General features: G+C 52.9%; 1 protein-coding gene across 3 annotated transcripts in view; it reads left to right on the forward strand.

Annotated features, from left to right (window-relative positions):
- Positions 1-22,924, forward strand: part of SGCD (sarcoglycan delta) — a 248,886-nt gene that overhangs the window by 188,559 nt on the left and 37,403 nt on the right. For all 3 annotated transcript variants that reach the window (XM_056113070.1, XM_056113072.1, XM_056113071.1), the window contains one exon: positions 21,344-21,445. In XM_056113070.1, coding sequence (XP_055969045.1) covers positions 21,344-21,445 — 102 coding nt within the window. The remainder of the gene's footprint in view (positions 1-21,343; positions 21,446-22,924) is intronic.

Raw genomic sequence — 22,924 nt, forward strand, 5'->3', positions numbered from 1 at the left:
GCTCCCATTCTTTCCCATTCCAATCGTCGCATGATGTTCTCGAGGGTGGCACTGAAGAGTTTTGGTGAAATGGTATCACCCTGCCGAACCCCTCTCTTGATATGGATGATTACTTCTTTGTAGAATGGTGAGATCTTGGTGGTGAATCTGCAATAGAGCTCACGAAGGATCCTGATGTATTGAGTTTGTATGCCCTGATTGGCTAGGGCTTCTATGACCGCTTCCATCTCAACAGAATCAAAGGCCTTCTTCAAATCAATGAACATTAACAGAGCGGCATCTTGAACTCCTGAGAAACCTCAAAGAGCTTAGTAATCGTGTGGATATGGTCGATGGTACTGAATCCTTTTCGGAATCCGGCTTGTTCACATGGTTGTCCTTTATCTAGTGTTCTGCTAATCCTATTCAGGATGACTCCAGTGAACAGTTTGTAGATGACAGATAATAGGCAGATTGGGCGACAGTTGCCAATGCCATGGATGTTTCCCTTCTTGAATAGTAGATATATATATATATATATATATATATATATATATATAAATCCCCAGGATCACCCCACACCAGGGGCACAGGAATTCTGTTGCCTTAAGGGACACGCAAGTCACATACCAGTTATGTTCCAGAAGCCCAAGGTATTTGGCACAGACGCAGACATGCAGGGCCCCAGAGCAAGTGTCTTGGTGTCTCTGTTCTTGTTGCCCTCTTGCAGAGAGCCCAGCATACCTGGGCCAGACCCTGACCTTGCATGTTATTCAGGCAGCCCACAAATCCCCACAGGGCCTTCCTCGGGGAGCGGAGGCACCTTATCAAGATGCTTGTATCTTCCCAAGCTGAACCTCAGTCGGGATGAAAAAGGGACCAAGATCGTGGCAACAGAGTCCCAGGCTTTTGTTGCTCCCAGCTGTCTTGTTTTGGGGTTATATCGAGCCGATGCTCAGGGTTTACTCCCAGACTAACACCCTTCCCTCAGTCCTGACTCTCCAGCCCCAGGTATGGCACATCTTAAACCAAAAGAGTTTTGCAGGTGCGAAAAAGTTCAAAGACTTGGGCCGGAGTAATAATACAGCAGGGAGGGCATTTGCCTTGCACGTGGTTGACCCGAGTTCAATCCCCGGCACCCCATAGGGTCCCCCAAGCACTGCCAGAGTAATTCCTGAGAGCAGAGCCAGGAGTAACCCCTGAGCATTACTGGGTGTGATGACCCAAGAAATAAATTAAGTTCATTGTGTGTGTGTGTGTGTCTCTCTCTCTCACACTCTCTCACTCCTCTCTCCTCTCTCCTCTCTCTCTCTCTTCTCTCTCCCCCCTCCCTCCACTCCCTCCCTCCCTTTTTGGGCATTGTGGTTTGCAATACAGATACTGAAAGGTTATCAGGAATATCCCTTTACCTACTCTTAACATTCAGTTCTTGTCCAGCTTGATCATTCCCAGCTACTATTGTCATACTGGTCCCTTCTCGGTGGGGGGTGAGGGATTATGGGAGGGAACCTGGGGACACTGGTGCTGGGAAATATACCCTGGCGGAAGGATGGATGTTGGAACACTGCATGACTGAAACCTAATCCTGAGCAGCTTTGGAAGGGTCTATCTCACAGGGATTCAATTAAAAAAAAATAAAGTTCACAGAAACGGAGAGAGAAACTGCCGTCTTATCCCCACATGTCACCATCCATACCATGAACTGCTGCACTTCAACTCACTTTGGATCTTAGCCACCGGGTCTCTGCGTCTCCCCATCCACCCCCCCACCCCCCCCACCCCCACCCCGGGGCGAGCCTCGAGAAGGCTCCAGAGAAATGTCTTCGCCACCGAATCGCAGTGCAAGTAAAAATTCCACAGTCCTTCGTCTTGACTGATAAGGCGTATGTGCGTTACTGTGGGGCCCCTGGGGGCCAGGGAAGGCAGGGCGAGCGGGTCCTTCTGGAAGAATGACGGATGGCGGGGGCAGGTTGCTGAGGTCAACACTGCAGGCTCTTGTTGTGTCTGGCGGGTTAGCATCACTTGGGCTGTCTCCTCGCTGTGATGCAATAATCAAAACATTGCTGCACGTGCATCCGCCTTGGCCGTCCTCTCCAAGAAAGCAGATCCCGGCGACAGATAGAAAGGGGGGTGGTTTTGCTAGCACTGAAGCAGGATTCCTAACGGGATGGATCTGTGTTTTCTGGGAGCAAGATGGCAAATGCAGTGCATCTTCCCAGACACGTGATTGCATGCATACACACTTGGGGTTGGTTTTCTTTGGAGCTTTTCCCCCTCTTTTTTTTCCCTTCAAATTCTATTAAAACAGCATGCTCTTCCAAGTTATTCATAGTTGAGATAGCACAGCGGTAGGGCGTTCGCCTTACAAGCGGCCAACATGGCCGACCCGAGTTCGATTCCTCCGCCCCTCTCGGAGAGCCCGGCAAGCTACCGAGAGTATTCGATATGCCAGACACAGTAACAACAAAGTCTCCAATGGAGATGTTACTGGGCCCGCTCGAGCAAATCGACGATCAACGGGAGGGCCTTTACCTTTTACCTTATTTATTTAGGCTGGCACAATAGCACAGCAGGTAGGACATTTGCCTTGCACATGGCCCACCCGGCTGACCCGGGTTCGATTCCTCCGCCCCTCTCGGAGAGCCCGGCAAGCTACTGGGAGTATCTCACCCGCACAGCTAAACCTGAAAGCTACCCGTGATGCATTCAATATGCCAAACACAGTAACAACAAGTCTCACAATAGAGACGTTACTGGGCCCACTCAAGAAAATTGATGAACAACAAGAGGACAGAGCTATTTATTTATTTTTGTGGTGTTTGGGTCACACCTGGTGATGCTCAGGGCTGACTCCTGGCCCTGCACTCAGGGATCACTACTGGCGGTACTTGGGGGACCCAATGGGATACCAGGGATCAAAACCCTGTGCTTCGCCAGGTGTGACACAAAAAGAAACAACAACAACAACAAAGTCAGACGCTTGAGAAGTTACAAGTTGAGGCCAACAAGACAGGGCAATGGGGAGAACACTTTGCCTGGAAGCATCTAAGCCAGGTTCCATCCCCGGCACCCCATAGGGTCCCCCGAGCCCTGCCGGGAGGGATCCCTGAGCACAGAGCCAGGAGTCAGCCCTGAGCACCTCTGGGTGTGGGCCAAAAGCCAAAAGAGAAGTTTGATTTTATGGGAGGGTTTGAGTAGATGGATTGGGGGCTCTCCCCCACGCCCAGACTGTTCCCGTGACCTGTGTATGACATCATGCGTCTTGTCCCTCAGTATCCAGGCCAGATTATGGCGTGTCCTGATCTTGCTTCTACACCGTCTGCCCGCCTCCAGTGTATGATGACCTGTTTACGCCCCATGTTTCTGTCCAGCATACGACGCGAGGGACCTCTGAGTGCCCCTCCTCCCTGCTCCCACCCTCCCCCCAGCCAGTGATTCCATTAGAGGAGAGAACTAGCCATGGGGGACTCCCACCCACCATCCCGGAATCCACACCCAATTCTACCCCTCAACCCCGCCCACCTCCCCCCCCCCCCCCCCCCCAGAGATCGTGGTTAATTTCATTACCGGAAGTAATGGATGAAGAACATTAAGTCCAAAGCTGTATCTCTCCCCTGTAATTACCTAGACTTTTTTTTGCGCTCAAAAAAAAAAAAAGTGTGGTATCAAAAGAAGGCATTTCGCGTCGCTCACGGAGAACGCGCTGTGTGTTTTTACAAGGGGATAATCAAGACATAAATGGGATGGATGGGGCTAAGTGGTTCTACAGATGGCGGTTGCATATTAAAGATGAAATTGCTGCCTATAAATAAAGCCGCCGTTACAGTAACTAGGTTACTGCTTTATCTTAATTTAGGTGTAATTGAGAGTGTGCGCACTCTTCATAATCACCCGACAAACACTCTTGCAGACTGCAAGCAGAGCTCCATGGGACGCAGATGGGTGACTGGTGGGTACCGCGGGAGCCCCTCTGAGGGACAGTGCCCATCCACGTCTTAGAGGCCTCAGAGCACGGCCAGGTGTGGCCCAAAACCCAAAGGAGAAGGTTGAGTTTATTGTACTGTTTGAGTAGATGACCCGAGGTCTTCCCACTGGCAGGATCTCGGGGGACCCCATCAGGAGGCAAATGTCCTGGCTCTCCTCATGTATGAGAGCAAATGTGTATATGTGTATGTATGTGTATGAATGGGTGTGTGTGTGTGTAAGAGTGTCATAGTGTATTTTTGTCGGCATAAGAGTGTAGGTGTGTATGTGAGTGTGTGTATTTGTGTGTGTCTGGGTGCACGTGTCTGCATGTATGTCTGTGTATGACTGTCTGAGTGTGTATGTGCATTGCCTCTGAGTGTGTCTGTGTGTGAGTGTGTGTCTCTGTGCATGTGTCTGTGTGTACGTGCATGTGTCAGTGTATTGTTGTGTGTCTATGTGCATATGTGTCCACACATGAGTATGTTATGAGTGTGTGCATAGGAGTATGTGTAGGCACATGAGTGCATGTATGTTGTGTTGTGTCTGGGTCTCTTTGCACATGTCTGTGAGCACATGAGTGCATGGGTCTGCATGTGTGTCTTTGTATGAGTGTGTGCATAGGGGCATGTGTCTGTGCACATGAGCATGTGTGTGTGCACGTATCTTTGTAGGGATGCGTGTGGACGAGAGTGTCTGTGTGAGTGTGACTGTGTGTCTGTGTGTGTTCATGTATGGGTGTGTCTGTGCATATGAGCATGCATCTGTGCATATGAGTATGTACATGTGAGAGTATCTGTGTGTAGGGATGTGTGCGTGCATATGGGTGTGTTCGTATGAATGAGTATGTGTGTGTGTGTGTGTGTGTGTATGTGACTAAGCACTCGTGTCTTTGGAGCAGCAGTCTTGGTATTCTCTCTTACTTCCTTATCGCCATGACCCCATGTGACCCTGACCACCCATCTGTGAACTTGACTTTGCATCTCCCTGGGGATCGTTTCAGCCTGCATGCACTGTGGGCGTCTGTTGGATCTGAGGGTGCCATGGCCCCTTTCAGTCGGAATCTCACTTCTGCCTCCGTGGCACTGTCCCCCGCTGGGTCCAGGTTTGGGGGTGTGGGGGCAGGAGGCTGTCCAGGGGCCCAGATGTCCGGTGTTCAGGAGCCGTGCTGCCCGCTTTCAGCACTACCTTGGACCCCGGGGAAGGCCCTTGGGTGTGCGGGGAAGATACACAGGGAAGTAGGACCAGGGCCCAAGGTGTGGGGAGAAGGTGTCAGGAGACAGAGGCTGGGGGAAGGCTGGTGCAGGGCGGGAGGTGAGGGACTCTGCCTGTGGGGGACACCGGGGAAGCCCCCTCAGTGCAGGAGGGAGCTCACGGGGCTGAAGAGAAAGGAAGGAGCAGCCCGATCCAAACCAGCCCAGACTTTACCTCCATGGTCCCTTTGCCCTCTGCTCTGTTGGCGTAGCGGCCAGCCCTCCCCAGCCTGCTGCCCTCACTGAATCTATCCTTGATGGCCATGAGAAGCTGGTCTGAAGGCCAGAGAGATAGTGCAGCGGGCTGCGCACTTGCCTGGCAAGCAGCCAACCCAGATTTGATCCCCAGCATCACATAGGGTCCCCCAAGTCACCACCGAGAGTCAGCCCTGAGTGAAGAGCCAGGAGTCAGCCCTGAGCGAAGAGCCAGGAGTCATCCCTGAGCACAGAGCTAGGAGTCAGCCCTGAGCACAGAGACAAGAGTCAGCCCTGAGCACACAGCTAGGAGTCATCCCTGAGCACAGAGCCAGGAATCAGCCCTGAGCACAGAGCCAGGAGTCAGCCCTGAGCACACAGCTAGGAGTCAACCCTGAGCACAGAGCCAGGAATCAGCCCCAAGCATAGAACCAGGAGTAAGCCTGAGCACAGAACCAGGAATCAGCCCGAGCACAGAGCCAGGAGTGAGCCCTGAGTACAGAGCCAGGAGTCAGCCCTGAGCACAGAGCCAGGAATCACCTCACAACAAACAGAAGCCTGATCTAGGACCAGAGCAATAGGACAGCGAGGAGGGCACTTGCCTTGCACGTGGCCAACCTGGGCTTGATCCCCTCACATCCTGTAGGGGCTCCCCGTGAGCATCGCCAGGAGTGAGCCTTGAGCACAGAGCCAGGAGTCAGCCCTGAGCATTGCTGGGTGTGGCCCCCCAAACAAACAAAAAGAGAACTGGACAGCCAAGCACAGTCCTAGCCCGGCCCGTCTGTGGAACCGGTTTGCTGGACACAGTCCCCACCCTGCAGCTGTGCGCCGGGCTTGGTCCCAGGAGGCAAGAACATCATGGAGGCTCCCCCTGCCCCCCACCCCCGCCCCCCGGGGCAGCCCCATACGCCACCGCAGAGCCAGCCCGCAGAGCTGGGCAGGTTCTGAGCGCGAGAGAGACAGAAGGTGGCCCTGACCCCAGCTCCTGTCTCTACCTGAGGGAAACCCCAGGTCTCTAGAGCCGGTGTTGGCCAGAGCAGGCTGGCTGCTGGCCCAGGCCACTGGTTGCTGGGCAGGTGGATCCAGGTCTCAGAGCTGAGACAAAGCCCCCATATGGCAGAGAGAAGGTGTCTATGGGTGCAGCGTTGTTGTCAAGTCTCCTTAAATCACAATCTAGGGGCTGGAGCGATAGCACAGCAGGGAGGGCGTTTGCCTTGCATGGGACCAACCTGGGTTCGATCCTCAGCATCCCATAGGGTCCCCAGCACCGCCAGGAGTGATTCCTGAGTGCAGAGCCAGGAGTAACCCCTGTGCATCGCTGGGTGTGACCCAAAAAGCAAAAGCAAAACAAAACAAACAAGCTAACAAAACTCGATCTATTAGTTACTAAAGGCTTAGAAAAGTGTACAGATAGTAACACAGACACATTATTAAAAAACACTGTAGCACTGTAGCACTGTCCTCCTCCCATTGTTCATGATTTGCTCCAGCTGGCCGAGTAACGTCTCCATTGTGAGACTTGTTACTGTGTTTGGCATATGGAATACCTTGAATACCTCACGGGGAGCTTGTCAGGCTCTGCCTTGTGTGAGAGATACTTTTGGTAGCTTGCCGGGCTCTCTGAGAGGGGCAGGGAATCGAACTCAGGTCGGCTGAGTCGGCCTCATGCAAGGCAAATGCCCTACCCACTGTGCTATCGCTCCAGCCCACAGAAATAATAATTTAAAAAAGCCACAGTGGTGGGGACTTGTGCAATAGGACTGTGGGTAGGCCATTTTCCCTGCATGTGACTGAACCAGGTTCGATCCCCGACATCCCATGGGGTCGCCGGAGTCCCTGTCAGGAGTGATCCCTGAGCACAGAGCCAAGAGTCAGCCCTGAGCATAGCCCCATGTGGCCCCCAAATCTCACTCACACACACACACACACACACACGTGTGCACACACACCCACAGTGGGACTGGACATGCATCTACCTCAGGAGCCGTCAGGGCCACTTGCCCAAGACCTGAGCTAGAAACCCCACATTGGGGCCCTCACCAGCACCTCCCGAGGTTCTGGTCTGCCATGGTACTTGGTTATTTTTTTTTTAAGGTCACATCTGGCAATGCAGAGGGGTTACTCCTAGCTCATGCACTCAGGAATTACTCCTGGCGGTGCTCAGGGAACCGTATGGGATGCTGGGAATCGAACCCGGGTCGGCTATGTGCAAGGCAAATGCCCTCCCTGCTGTGCTATCGCTCCAGCCCCTGCCATGGCACTTGTTAAGCTCTTTCTCTCAACGCGCTCATGAGGCAGGTTTGCTTGGGCGCCAGCTCGAATCTGTATTTTCCAGGCGATGGATGTGCAGGTGGGGTGCTCCAGCGGCTTTCGGAGGGCCAGGCCAAGTCTTCAGGCCCAGGTCTGTGTGTGGCGGGGGTGAGTGCAGCTCCCAGCAAATTCACCTCCCTCCGAAGCCACCCATTTCCCGGCTGCCTCAGCACAGGGCACCCCCTCCAGGTCTGCAGCCCCCCGCCACCATCAGCCTGTGTTCTGTAGCAAATCCATCCTTGGTGGCTTCTGTATACTCAGGAGTTTGTCCGCCCTTCCCAGCTCTGTGCCCAGATACCGTCCCTGTCCCGGGCACCACAAAAATTCCAGCACTCTCCTCTCCGTGCTTGCGTGGGGGCAGGGATGAAGTTTCCTTCATTCAAATCTGCCACTGCACATGGGTTTGTGGGTTGTATCACTCTCTCACCCCAGCGCAGTCCTGTCAAGTGGCCGTTCGGTGTGTTGCCGGCAGCTGACGGCTCTCCCCGGGGACCCCTTTGGAGCCCCGTTTCTCAGAGTGCAGCGCAAGGATGGGCTGCAAATAGCCTGGCACTGTCTGGGGGGTGGGGGTGTTTGCAGGACGTGCCTGCATAGGCTGTGACTCTGGCCCAGGGCAGGGACAAGGAACTGCATGGTGACGTGTAGGGACCAAAAGGGCCTTAGTCCTGGGTGCTGACGGTGTGCAAAAAGGCGGCGAGTTGTTGTTTAGCCCCTCCTGAAGTGCTTGAGATAGCCCCGTGCCCTCTGCCCAGCTCACTCTGGACCCGTGTCGGTTCACAGAGCAGGTGGGGGTTAGCGCAGCAGCTGCCCCTTCCGTGGTTGCCTGGAAGCTGAAGGAGCTGCGGGCTCAAGGGCGAATCTGTCTTCACCAGGGCCCTCTGGGTCTTAAGCTTTGTAAAGGCAGGAATCTGCGTGTGTTCTCGCCACTGCATCTCCAATTTCTAGTATATTTGGTGTGTTTGTGAATCTGGTGGGAGGGGAGGAGAAGGAGAAGGAAGGAAGTAAGGGAGGGAGGGAGGGAGGGAGGGAGGGAGGACAAAAGGGAGGGGGGAAGGAGGGAGGGAGGAAGGAAGGAAAAGAAGGAAGGAAGGAGGAAGGAAGGAAGGAAGGAAGGAAGGAAGGAAGGGAGGGAGGGAGGGAGGGAGGAAAGAAAGGAAGAAAGGGAGAGAGGGAGGACAAAAGGGAGGGGGGAAGGAGGGAGGGAGGAAGGAAGGAAAAGAAGGAAGGAAGGAGGAAGGAAGGAAGGGAGGGAGGGAGGGAGGGAGGGAGGGAGGGAGGGAGGACAAAAGGGAGGGGGAAGGAGGGAGGGAGGGAGGAAGGAAGGAAGGAAGGAAGGAGGAAGAAAGGGATGGAGGAGGAAGAAAGGGATGGAGGGAGGGAAGAAAAGAAGGAAGAAGGAAGGAGGAAGGAAGGAAGGAAGGAAGGAAGGAAGGAAGGAAGGAAGGAAGATAAAGAACGGTTCCCTGAATTAAGCACGGATGGACGGATCGCTGGTGTCTCCATGGATGGCCGGGTAGTGGATAGACAGTAACTGGTGGATTCCTGAGTGAGCAGAGGGATGGATGGATTCACAGATGGTACATGGACTAATGCACAGATGGATTCACACGTGACGGGGGAAGCATGGATGGATGGATAATGGATAGATGAATGAATCAATCAATTGGCGCATGACTGGATCTATGAATTGACAGACACCTCCACGGGTGGGTGAGCAGATGGTCGCTGGGGATGGATGGATTAATAGATGGGTGGATCAATCCATGCATGGATGAGTGAGGGAGGAAGTACAAGAATGAAGGGAAGCGAATTAGACAAGGAAGGGTAGACAGGAAGCCACCCAGAGGCTGAAATCAAACCATGTAGCAGATGAGCAAGAAGTCTGACGGACTTCAGACTTGCTGCCAAGCTTGGAAGGCTGTAAGCTCATTGCCCCGGAGGCCCGGCACTTGCCTCATTGAGACAGGGGCTTCCACTTGGAATTTTAGGTTCTGAAAGGCTGAAACTGGATGTTGTCCAGGAGAGAGGGCAGGTGGAAAGATTCTGGGCTCAGCTGGTCAGAGGAATTCAACTAGATTCCGGTCTCCACCAGGTTCCAGCACTGTGATGTCTTTTTTTCTTTTTTTTTTTTTCTGCTTTTTGGGTCACACCCAGCGATGCTCAGGGCAGGGGTTACTGCTGGCTCATGCACTCAGGAATTACTCCTTACTCCTGGCGGTGCTTGGGGGACCCTATGGGATGCTGGGAATTGAACCCGGGTCGGCCGCATGCAAGGCAAACGCCCCACCCACTGTGCTATGGCGCTAGCTCCCCCAACACTGTGATGTCTTAATGCTCAGAGAGTTTGGGGGCAGGAGAGGCTGCAGTTCCCAGGGCCTGAGTCAGATTGAGATTGAACTTGACTAGTACACACACACACACACACACACACACACACACACGGTGTGTATTTCAAGCCCTACCCCCAGGTGCAGAGTGGGGCCACACACCAGCCCTCCTGGCCTCCCCCAGCTGTACTGGGCGTCCTGCAGAAAGGAAACCTCAGCTCCGGGCGAGACGCATATGGGTCCCAGAGCAGCGCTCGGTGCTGTGCTAGAAAAACACCCGCACCAGGGCCGGAGCAAGAAGACGCAGGACAGGCGTTTGTCTTGCACGCAGCTGACCCTCATTTGATACCTTGCATTTCAGATGGTCCCCTGAGCACCACCAGGAGTGATCCCTGAGTGCAGAGCCAGGAGGAACCCCTGGGCATGGCCAGGGGTGACCCAAATCCAGGGGGTGAAGGCATTCTGCACGGTCGGGCCTGGGTTCAGCTGTCCAGTAGGACCTCGGCTTCCTTCGTTTTTTTTTTTTTTTCCTCTGCTGCCGCCAAGTTAGGGTTTCTGTTCCAAGCTGGAGTTTTTGAACCCAGCAAAAGATCAAAATTGACCTGAAAGACTCCTCCCAGCTCCAGCCATTGACCAGGAAACTTTTCCTAAAGACTCCAACCTCCCCCACCCGCCCCCACAGACTCAGAAAGTGCTTCGCTTTATTGCCGTTGGCACCATCCTAAGGGTCCCAAAGGCGCTTCTTAATGGCTCGATACTATCAATAAAACTTCTCGTTTGGCCGAAGCAGGAGGGTCAATTAGAAGCATGATGGACGGCCGCGGGTCTCCTGTTTATAAATACAGCCGGGGAAGCACAGTCTCGAGACAGGCGTTTCCCTCCCCACTGGGCTGGCCACCCTCCCCTGCCCCACTGCCCCGGGCTGGCTGAGCTGCTGTGATTTACAAGGCCACAGAGGGTCCGGCTTCCCTGTGTCCATCCGGCCTGATTTATTGGACCCAGACCACCTTGGGTCTGCAAGGCTGAGTTCTATGAAATCCGGCCCCTGCCTGGGATGAGAGTGAATATATAGCTCCTCTTGATCCCGAGAGGCGAGAAGATGGAGCTAGCATTGTCAGAACGGAATATCCCCGGCGCTTTTGAGTTCAGAGAAGGGAAAGATTCTTTATTATTATTATTATTTTTTTTCTTTTTGGATAAGCACTGTAGCACTGTCCTCCGTTGTTCATTGAGTTGCTCGAGTGGGCCCAGTAAGGTCTCCATTGTGAGACTTGTTGTTACTGTGTTTGGCATATCAAATACGCCATGGGTAGCTTGCCGGGCTCTGAGAGGGGTGGAGGAATCGAACCGGGTCGGACGGCTTGACTGTGTGCAAGGCAAACGCCGCGCTGCTTTGCCATCGCTCCTTCTTGGATAAGAAGCATGGAAATTGAGCTCGGAGGAGAAATGGGATTTGACCAGGAGTTTGAGCAGAGTATGTGTGTGTGTGTGTGTGTGTGTGTGTGTGTGTGTGTGTGTGTGTGTGTTGGGAGGGCAATGGCTTGGCACAGGATCTTCTGCCACCCACAGAGAGAGAGGCAAAGGGGTAAGGAAAGGGGCTGGGGAGCCAGAGGGAAGGAAGGGGGGGAGGGAGAGAGGGGGAGGGGAGAGGAGGGGAAGGAAGAGGGAGAAAGGAGGGGGAGAGGGAGGGAGAGGAGGGGGAGGGAGAGAGGGGCAGAGGAAGAGGGTGAGAGAGGGGAGGGGAGGGAGAAAAGGAAGGGGAGGGAGAGGGAGAGGAAGAGGGAGGGGGAGGGAGAGAGGATCGGGGAGGGGGAAGAGGGTGGGAGAGGGGAGGAAGAGGGTGGGGGTGGGAGGGGAGAGGGAGAGATCTCCGGGGATTTGTTGCCTCTAAACTCATCCCTTCCCTAAATGGAAATGGTGGAGCTCAGGAGTGACTCCATCCAGAGCACAGACTCTAGCGATGTCAACTAGCGATGTCAACCCCGGGGGCATCTGCTGCAGGGTGTGTGCTCAGGAGAATTCGGGATGGACCCCCAGCCAGTTTTAACGACACTGGGATAAAGTGAGGCCTGTCCCGTTGGTCCTGCCCGCATCTCCAGAGGCTTGACTGGACAGACAGAGGGCTCCGCCTGGTCACCTTAAAGAAGAGGGGTTGATTGTGACAGCATGATGACATGGAACCTGGGTGGTGGTTGCAGTGAACCTTCTATACAAATAAAGGTGTGGCATTGTACTCTCAGAATTTTATTGCACACTTGGTAAATCACTGTCACTGTCACTGTCCTCCCGTTGTTCATCAATTTGCTCGAGTGGGCCCAGTAACGTCTCCATTGTGACAATTGTTACTCTGTTTGGCATATCGAATACGTCATGGGTAGCTTGCCAGGCTTTGCCGTGCAGGTGAGATACTCTCGGTAGCTTGTCGGGCTCTCCGAGAGGGGCGGAGAAATCGAACTCGGGTTGGCCATGTTGGCCACTTGCAAGGCCCTACCTGCTATGCTATTGCTCCAGCCCATGGTAAATCAATAAAAGTTTTTTTAATTAAAAAAAAAGAGAGAGAGAGAGTTGGTGGGGCAGAGCAAGAGGCTGTGGCCCCAGAAAGAGACGGGTCCCGTCCATGTGTTCCTGCCCTCTTGTATCCCAGGCCTGGTTTCCAGGGGCATCTCTTCGTTTGTTTGGGGGGCCACACCTGGCGATGCTTAGGGCTGACTCCTGACTCAGTTATCACTCCTGGCGGTGCATGGGGGGACCCTCGGGGACCCTGGGGATGAAACCAGGGTTGGTTGCGTGCACAGCAAGTGCCCTCCTTGCTATGCTTTCTTGTTGGCTGGCCCCAGATGTGCTTTTTTTTTAATTTAAAAAAATTTTTTTAATAGTTGGAAATGATTATTTGGACAGGAACTGAGTGTTAAAAGTAGGTAAAGGGATATACCTGATAACTTTCCAGTATCTGTATTGTAAATCATAAGGCCCGGAAGGGGAGCGGGGGAGAGAGAGTGAGCGAGAGAGACAGACAGACAGACAGACAGAGACAGAGAGATAGAGACAGGGGATGGAAACAGGGAGGAAACTGGGATCATTGGTGGTGGGAAATGTACACTGGTGAAGGGGACAGGTGTTGGAACAGTATATGACTGGAAACCCAATCATGAACAACTTTGTAATTGTGTATCTCACTGTGATTCAGATTTTAAAGATTAAATAATAAAAAGATTAAAAAGTTAATAAAAATTAATTTTTATTAAAAACACCATGATTTATACAATTGTTTCTTATACAGTTGTTTCAGGGCTGGAGCGAGAACACAGCGGGTAGGGCGTTTGCCTTGAATGCAGCTGACCCAGACGACCCGGGTTCAATTCCTCGCCCCTCTCGTAGAGCCTGGCAAGCTACTGAGAGTATCCCGCCCACACGGCAGAGCCTGGCAAGCTCCCCATGACGTATTCGATAATGCCAAACACAGTAACAGCAAGTCTCACAATGGAGACCTTACTGGACTTGCTCGAACAAATCAATGAACAAAGGGAGGACAGTGCTACAGTGCTACAATTGTTCCAAGCATTTAGTATTCCCAAGTCACCTGCCACCAGTGTGACCTTTCCTCCACCAATGTCCCCCAATTTCCCTCCCAGCCCCAACCTGCCCCCTTAGGCACATAACAAATTTCCTTTCTATAGCTTATTCCAACAAAAACTTGAAGAACTGGCAAATGGAATGATCAGAAAATAAATCAGTAAGGGCCAGTTAGTAATTACCATATGATTTTGACCTATGTAAATAAGAAAATGAAAACCATTTCATACAATATTTTTTTAAAATGCCTGCTCTAATTTACATATATACATTTTCACCTCTGGAATCTAAATATATTATTACATTGAATTTTATTTTATGCTTAGATCCCATTATGGTAATACAAGCATGCTATTTTTAATGGTAAGAATATTACATGTTTTTCAGCCTCTTGAGGGGGTTCCGATCTTTGCTGTGTAGATCACCCTGCAAATGTTCCAATAATCATTTCTAGTCTCGTGGGAGTTTCTGTAATGAACTAGAATTACTCAAAGTTCTCAAAGCAGGGCAGGGGAGGGAGGGGCATGGGGACTTTCTAATGGTATTAAGTATGAGTAAACTCCAACAAGACAGAAGTTGGCGAATAGAAAGCCACTTTTTGCCTCTAACTGAAGATGGCTGTAATCAAAACAATCTCCACAGAGGGGATAGCACTGTAGCACTGTCCTCCCCTTGTTCATCGATTTGCTCGAGCAGGCACCAGTAACGTCTTCATTGTGAGACTTGTTACTATTTTGGGGTTTTGTTTTTTTTCTCTGCTTTTTGGGTCACACCCAGCAATGCACAGGGGTTCCTTCTGCTTCTGTACTCAGGAATTACTCCTGGCGGTGCTCAGGGGAACATATGGGATGCTGGGACTCAAACCTGGGTCGGCCTCATGCAACGCAAACACCCTACTCGCTGTGCTATCACTCCAGCCCTAAGACTTGGACTTGTTATTATTTTTGGCATATTGAATATGCCACAGGGAGCTTGCCAGGCTCTGCCGTGTATAGAGAGGATAGGTTTAAAAAAAAAGTCAAAGGTCAGGGGCTGGAGCAATAGCACAGCAGGTAGGGTAGAGCGTTTGCCTTGTATGAAATTGACCCGGCTTCAATTTCCAGCATCCCATATGGTCTCCTGAGCACTGCCAGGAGTAATTCCTGAGTGCATGAGCCAGGAGGAACCTCTGTGCATCGCTGGGTGTGACCCAAAAAGCAAAATAAGTAAATAAATAAATAATTTTAAAAAAGGTCTGCAGCATCCACATGTCCCTTTCTCTGTGAAATATTATTAGGAAATGCTGGGGAAATTTCCAGTCTTGTTTTCTTGGTCTAATGCCCTGTCTTATAGCTTGTCCAGCCAGGACTCTGCTCTGCAGTGAATTTTCAGTCGTTTCCCATAATTAAATCTCTAAGCCACTTTGCCTATAATCTACTCAAGGAGCACTGTGGCAGGTGCAGGGGTCACAGGGCGGTGGGAACCCACCTTTGGCTTTCTCCTCCTGTGATCGACCGAGAGAGCTTCTTGGCTTTTTTCCAGTCCCCGCCACCCCCCTTCCTGCTTGCTTTGTCCTTCAAGTGTGTTATGAAATCAAGGAAGCCTGGGCCTCCGGGGTTGCCCCGAGTTCTTAGAAATGGTAGCAGTGGACAGACTGGAGAGATAGTGAGGAAGGCCCTTGCCTGGCACGAGGCTGACCAGGGTTCAATCCCCAGCATCCCATGTGTCCCCCACCCCAGCCCCAGCACCATCAGGAGTGATCCCTGAGCTCAGAGCCAGGAGTCGGGCTTACTCCTGGCCTAGCGTGACCCCCAAAACTAACCCCCCAAAAAAGAAAGAAGAAATGAATAGATCTCCGTTCTCCTAGTTTTCGAAGATGGAGGTGCGTCACTTAGGTGAGCCCCTGAGTTTCTGGGTCTCATTTCCTCCGTTCAGAATGAGGAGAGGAAGAACGATGCATCTCATGGCCTTGTGACATTAGAAAGTGATGAAGATGGTGTGATATGGTGGTGATGGTGAGAGAGGAGGAGACGAGGAGGAGGACTCTGGTGGTCTTGGGGGGTGATTGTGGTGGAGATGGCAGTGTTCATGAGAATAGTGGTGGAGAGGATGGTCAGACTCACGATGATGAGTGGGTCGTGATGGTGATGACAGCTGTGTTGGTGGTAGAGAAGTCGATGAAGATGACGATGGTGGTGATGTTTGTGATACTGATGATGGTGCTGATGTTTGTGATGCTGATGGAGGTGGTGATGGTTCTGATGGTGATGACAGCTGTGTTGGTGGTGGAGATGGTGGCGATGAGGGTGGAGTATTGATGGTGGTGGTGATGACGTTGATGGTGGCAATGCGGATGGTGGTGATATTGCCCTTGATGGCAAAGGTGGTGATGCTTATTACGGTGATGACAAGGGTGCTGATGAGATGGTGATGGTGGCGACAATGATAGCAGTTCCATGTCATATTTGCTTTCCCCAGGTGTACCCAGTGCTGTGCACACACTCTCCTACAGAAAACCTACAGCAAACCTTGAAAACAGTTCCTACTGTGAATGCTCGCTTTATAGCTGAGAAACTAAGAAAAATTATAGAGAGAGTTTACTTCCCAGACCACCTCCAGATCACACTCTCTGGAGTGGAAATAGCCAGAGTCGAATCTCTGCTCCTCAACCCCATTATGCATGGCAAAGGCATTTCAAAAATAGACAAGTTCAAAACTGCAAAGATTTTTTTTAATTATTCTGGGTTGCTCTCTCTCTCTCTCTCTCTCCTCTCTCTCTCTCTCTCTCTCTCATTTTTGAGTCACACCCCATGATGCTCAGGGATTATTCCTGGCTCTGCACTCAGGAATTACTCCTGGCATTACTCAGGGGGCCCTATGGGATGCTGGGGATCGAACCCGGGTGGGCTGCGTGCAAGGCAAACACCTTCCCCGCTGTACTATTGCTCTGGCTATTGGGTTGCATTTTCAAATACTTTGACTGACCCAGAGGGATGGTGAATTCGGGTGCTTTCAATGCATAAGATTCCTCTTCCAGAAGAATAATATGTCACCTTCCTCCTCCTCCCCCTCTCCTACACCCCTCTACAAGCAGGCAAGGCTGTACAACACAGGAAAGTTCACGAACGTTCCAGGTTTTGTTTGTTAAACCCGCGCCGTGACCTTTGGGAACGGGCAGGTTCAGCCGGGAGTGTGTTGGCCCCCAAATAATGGAACGGTTCTGGTATTGTTATTGATTTTCTCCCTCCCTCCATCCCCCGCAGTCAAAACTCTTAACAATTCCCCTGCTCGAACATTAATTACCGCGTGTTCGTCGGTTTGTTTTTCCTGCCAACCGAAATGCCGCGGAGGAGAAGGTCATGCCATGTGTTTCTGATTTGTTGCGCTGGCTGAGAAATGCTTCAGTATCTCCGCCGCACTGGAGCCAATGGGCCGTTACTGTCCACTGAGCATCACAGGGACACACACACATACACACACACACACACACACACACACACACACCCCAGGCGTGTGTCTACCAAGGGGGTCAGACAGGATTGACTGTCAGCCCTCGATGAACACAAGGGCAGTTTGCAAGACAGTCTCTTACCTGCTCCCCATTCTCCTTTCACGCTGGGGACGCCCCACGGAGGGGGCATGAAAGGAGCAGAAGCCTCTGTAATTCTCTAGAAGTCTCTAGAAGTCCCTGGCTTCCATAGCTTTCCCATCCAGGCCGAGAACGACATCATGTTTTAAGAACCAGTTGAGGGAAGAAGGGCCAGAGATAGAATACAGCAGGGAGGGCACTTGCCTTGCACATTGCTGACCTGGGTTTGATCCCCTGCATGCCGTAAGTGCCCCCAGCCCACCAGGGAATCACTCCTGAGTGCAGAGACAGGAGTAAACCCAGAGTGTTGCCTGGTGTGTCCCAAGCAATATCCACCACCCCCCACCACCACACACACACATATATATATATATATACATGCACGCATGCGCGTGCGTGCACACACACACACACACACACACACACACACACAGGAGTGGAGCCAGAGTGATAGTCCAGGGGGTAGAGCATTAGCCTGGCACACAGCCAACCCAGGGATCCCTCTGGGGGGTGCTCAGGGGACCCTAGAGGATGCTGGGATCAGGATCAAACCTGAGTTGGCCACATGCCAGGCTATCACCCCCCGCCCCGCGGGAGCAATTTGTTTGTTTGTTTGTTTTTGTGGTCACATCAAGAGGTAAGTGAAGGAGAAAGGAGGATCTGGCATCTGGCGAGAGTTATTTTGAGCCCAGGGCTGAATCCAAGGCCAGCTACCCTCCCGTCCCCAGGGAGGCCAGTGCCGGGTGGGTGAGGGGGCCTGAAGGAGTGCATGCTTGAGGTGCTAAACACCTGTTGGGGGGATGAAAATCCCTGAAAGAGGGGCTGGAGCAATAGCACAGAGGATAGGGCGTTTGCCTTGCACGCGGCTGACCCAGGTTTGATCCCCAGCATCCCATAGGGCCCCCCGAGCACCGCCAGGAGTGATTCCTGAGTGCAGAGCCAGGAGTAGCCCGAGCATCGCCGGGTGTCACCCAAAAAAGAAAAGAAAGAAAAAGTCCCAGAAAGGGTGGGCAATGCGCCAGTCCTCACCATCACGCTGGGGAAGGATGTGAAGTGTGACTTGTTCCCCCCCCCAGAAGTGCCAGAAACGGAAGGAAGATGCCAGGTGCTGGCATTTCAGTAGCAGAGAAAAGTGAATGAGAGCAGCCCTCCTCATTCAGGAGGTGGTTCCATGGCAGAATAATATATTTTTAATATATAGGGCCAAAGGAGCTGGAGTGAAGGAACAGGAAATGAGAACACACTTGCAGGGACCCGAGGAGATAGCACAGCGGGGCGGGTGCTGTTCTTGCACACGGCTGACCCGGGTTCGATCCCTGGCTCCCCATAGGGTCCCCTGAGCCCCACTGCGAGCGATCCCTGAGCACAGAGCCAGGAGCAACGCCAGGTGTGGCCCCCAGGAACAGAACAAAAACCAAACCCAACCCAAGAAAAGACTCTGGCCTTGCATGGGACCGACTCTGGAGGTCCAATCCATGGTACGACAGCAAAAGTGGATTCTGCTAAGCTGGTGGGTTCTTGAGAATTGTCTGAGAGATTTGCATGGTGGGGGGTTGGGGGGAGGGCAGCTAGGATAGAGAAGAAGCACTGTGCCAAAGAGAGTTGGAAAGGATTGCTCTGGACAAGAACTGTGTGCTGAAAGGCGGGAAAGGAACAAATATAACCTGTCAGTACCTTTTATTACAGACCAGAATGCCCAAAAGGAGGGGGGAGGAGGAGGAGGAGAAGAAGAAAGATGGGGAGGAGGAGGAAGAGGGGGAGGAGGAAGGAGAGGGGGAAGAGGGAGGAAGAGAAGGAGGAAGAGGGGAAGGAGGAAGAGGAGGGGGAGTAGGAGGAGGGGGAAGAGGGGGGAGGAGGAAGGGAGAGGGGGAAGAGGAGGAAGAGAAGGAGGAAGAGGGGAAGGAGGAAGAGGAGGAAGAGGAGGGGGAGTAGGAGGAGGGGGAAGAGGGGGAGGAAGAGGGGAAAGAGGAAGAGGAGGAGGAGGGGGAGGAGAAAGAGGAGGAGGAGGGGGGAGGAGGAAGAGGAGGAGGAGGAGGGAAAGGAGGAGGAGGAGGAAGAGGAGAAGGAAGAGGAGGAGGAAGGAGGAGGAGGAAGAGGAGGAGGAGGAAGAGGAGGAGGAGGGGAGGAGGAAGAGGAGGAGGAAGAGGAGGAGGAGGGGAGGAGGAAGAGGAGGAGGAGGAGGAGGGTGAGGAGGAGGAGAGGAGGAGGAATAATAATAATAATGAGGGAAACTGGGGTCATTGGTGGTAGGAAATGTGCAGGGTGAAGGGGCGGTGTTGGAACACTGTATGACCGAAACCCAATCCTGAACAGCTTTGTAACTGTGTATTTCGAGGTGATTCAATAAAAAAGAAATAAAGTAGGGGTGAGCGGCCACAGTCCTGACCTTGAGAAAATGCTCTGCTCCATAGAAGCCTTTTTTTTTTTTTTAAATTACTTGCACAGCACGGGCTAAAGTCAAATCTCTTTCCGCCTTTGGCAGGGATCAGGGGGTTCTTCCCTCCCCCACTCCTGGTACTCTCTGTGCCTGGTGAAAGTCACCTGGTCCCATCACCTGTCACCCTCTCTGATCGCCAGAGGGTGCTTGGCGGGCGGCTTTCCCCGGAGCTCAGAGTGAGTTGAGAAATAAAATGTGCCCCAGAGAGCATGTCCCTGGGCAAGGGCAGGTGTGCAGACACTGTGCAGTGCTTCTGGGGAATCAAAGGTGTGGTGCAAAGACCCCCTGAGCATCGAGCCGGGAGTCAGCCCCAAGCTCTCAGCCACTGGCTGTCACCCAAATAAAACAAATGGAAAAGGTAGTTTGCGGGACTAGAACAATGATAGCACAGTGGAGAAGGCGCTGGCCGTGTGTGCAGCTGGGCCAGGTTCGATCCCGGTATCTCATAGGGTCCTCTGAGCCTGTTAGAAGTGATCCCTGAGCACTGCCAGGTGGGCCCCCCCCACCAAAAAAAAAAAAAGACCAAAAAATAGCAGTTTGTTGATCAAGAACATGGAGGTGCCCAGCGAGAACCCCACCACCTTGGTAGTTTTGCAAAACCAACGTGGGGTTTGGCATCCACCCATCACAGACCCAGGGCTGGATTCATGGAGGCGAATCCATGGAGGAAGAGAAACAGCCGCTAAGAATGTTTATGATGGGGACCAGAAAGATAGTGGAGCAGGGAGGGTGTTTGCCTTGCATGTGGCCGACCAGGGTTCCATCCACGGCATCCCATAGGGTCCCCCCAGCACCGCCAGGAGTGATTCCTGAGTGCAGAGCCAGGAGTCACCCCTGTGCAGGACCCATTGTGACCCAAAAAGCAAAAAAAAAAAAATGACTACATCTGGCCGGCAATGGCTAGACTGGAGTTCCAGCGAGAGACCATTTGAACCCAGGACTTTCTCCTGGAGCCGAAAGATTGGTCTTTTTCTGGAGAGCGATGGGGTGAAGGGGTTGTGTGGATTACACCCAGCAATTCTCAGAGCTTCCTCCTGGCTCTGCGCTCAGGGATTCCTCCTGGTGGTGCTCAGGGGACCCTATGGGATGTCGGGGATTGAACCTGGGTTGGCTGTGTGCAAGGCAAACGCCCTCCCCGCTGTGCTATCGCTCCAGTCCCTGAAAGAGGAGTTTCTTTCTCCTTACTCACTTCTCCATCCTTTTTCTCTCCACCACCCAGCAGAAAGGACCTCCTCTCTGGGGGCTGGAAATGCGAGAAGGTGACTCTTTCTCTTTTTTTTTTTTTTTTTTTTTTTTGCTTTTTGGGTCACACCTGGCGATGCACAGGGATTACTCCTGGCTCTGCACTCAGGAGTTACTCCTGGCGGTGCTCAGGGGACCGACCATATGGGATGCTGGGGATCGAACCCGGGTCGGCTGTGTGCAAGGCAAATGCCCTACCTGCTGTGCTATCTCTCCAGCCCCCAGGTGACTCTTAAAGATTGCTCACACTACAAGTTTCCCCACCCAAGCAAGTAGACTGGGACATGAGCAGGTCTGCATAGACCAGGGCCTGCCTGTGGAGACGGCGCCCTCCACCCCAGCCCATCCCCCCGAGTCCCACCTGACGGGTATGTCTCGACCCGCCGGAGCTGGGGGTGTTTGAAAGCCGTGGCTCACCCCGTGTTCTCTCTCTCTCTCTCTCTCTCTCTCTCTCTCTCTCTCTCTCTCTCTCTCTCTCTCTCTCTCTCTACTGCAGGACGGAATGGGGAATCTGAGGATCACAGACAAAGGCCTCAGGCTCGAGGGAGATTCCGAGTTCTTACAGCCGCTCTACGCCAAAGAAATCCAGTCTCGACCCGTAAGTCTCTGCTGGGGGTGGGGAAGCAGGGCTCACCTCCTGCAGCCCCCCCACCGCCCGCCCGTGGCCATTGGTTGGGGTGGTACGTCTCTAGCTCTCGGCTGCATGTGTATGGCTGGGGTGTGGGGGAGGAGGCGGGCGTGAAGGTCTGGTGAGCAGACGTGATCCCATCGGAACCTGCTTCCTAAACGCTGTCGATGGGCTGGCTTGGAGATACTCAGGGGCTCAAAAATGGTCCAGAGGCAACAGACATCACCATCACTAGTCCAGAGTGATAGGACAGTGGGTAGGGCATTTGCCTTGCATGCAGCCGACCCGGGTTCGATCCCCGGCATCCCATAGGGTACCCCCCCCAGCACCGCTGGGAGTGATTCCTGCATGCAGAGCCAGGAGTCAGCCCTGAGCATCGCTGGGTGTGACCCCCAAAAGCCAAACCAACCAAACAAACCTCACCATCGAGTTGGAGTTCTCCCAAAGCCGCTCTCTGCAAACTCCAAAGGGAAGAGAGAGAAAAGCACCTTTTGCGGGGCCCAGAGTGACAGGACAGCAGGGAGGGCACTCGCCGTGCCTGCGGCCATCTGGGGTTTGGTCCCCGGTATCCCATAGGGTCCCCCCTAGAACCACCAGGTTTTCTTAGTTTTCTTTGATCCATGAGCACAGAGGCAGGAGTCAGCACTGGGCATTGCCACCAATGTGGCCCTTTGGCTAAGTGCTAGTCCAGGATCCCAGCCGTGCTGGATGTGGTTTCAAGGTCCCCTCTTTGTGGTGCTACCTGTCCCCCTCACCGGGGGGGGGGGCTGTCCCCGGGATCTTCACTAGTTCCCTTCACAGATGGAATCGTGGGGGGCCGTGGGGGGTGGCCTGTCTTTGTTTTGTGAAAGGAACAGGACTTGGAGCCGACTCATGAAGGAGTGAGGCCGCCCGGGGTTGTGGCTCGTGGACAGATGGCCCTGGGGAGCCAGTTCTCTTGTCCAGAGCGTCCCCTCATCCTGCGCGCAGCCATGAAGCTGGCGTTCCTGCGTGCCACCTCTTACCCATTCGTCAACATGAAACTTTCTGTTTTTGATTTGGGGAACACACATCCGGCTGACTCCTGGCTCTTCACTCAGGGATCACTCCAGGTGGTCTTCACGGGACTCTAAGGGATGCCGGGGATCGAACCCAGGTCAGGCACGTGCAAGGCAAGGCCCCTCAACATGGATTTTTTAAAAAATTTTATTGAGATTCTCTGGTTTACAGTGCTACTATTAATGGTTGCTCACACACATAATTCCATCCATACACACCCATCTCAGTTTACCCCTCTCTCTCTCCCAAGGACCCCAAAACTCCTCCCTCCTAAGCCCCCTCCATCTCAGTTGTGTGGCTCAGTTCTCCCACTGTGTTGCCTCTGACCCTGGGTTGCTCCCTGACTGTGAATCTTTAAGTCCCTTAAGAATGAGATTGCCCTGGGTCTACCCCCTTTTCCTTCTAACTTCA

The sequence above is a fragment of the Sorex fumeus genome, unplaced genomic scaffold (assembly GCF_029834395.1).
Source record: "Sorex fumeus unplaced genomic scaffold, SorFum_2.1 ptg000019l, whole genome shotgun sequence".
NCBI classification, from domain to species: domain Eukaryota; kingdom Metazoa; phylum Chordata; class Mammalia; order Eulipotyphla; family Soricidae; genus Sorex; species Sorex fumeus.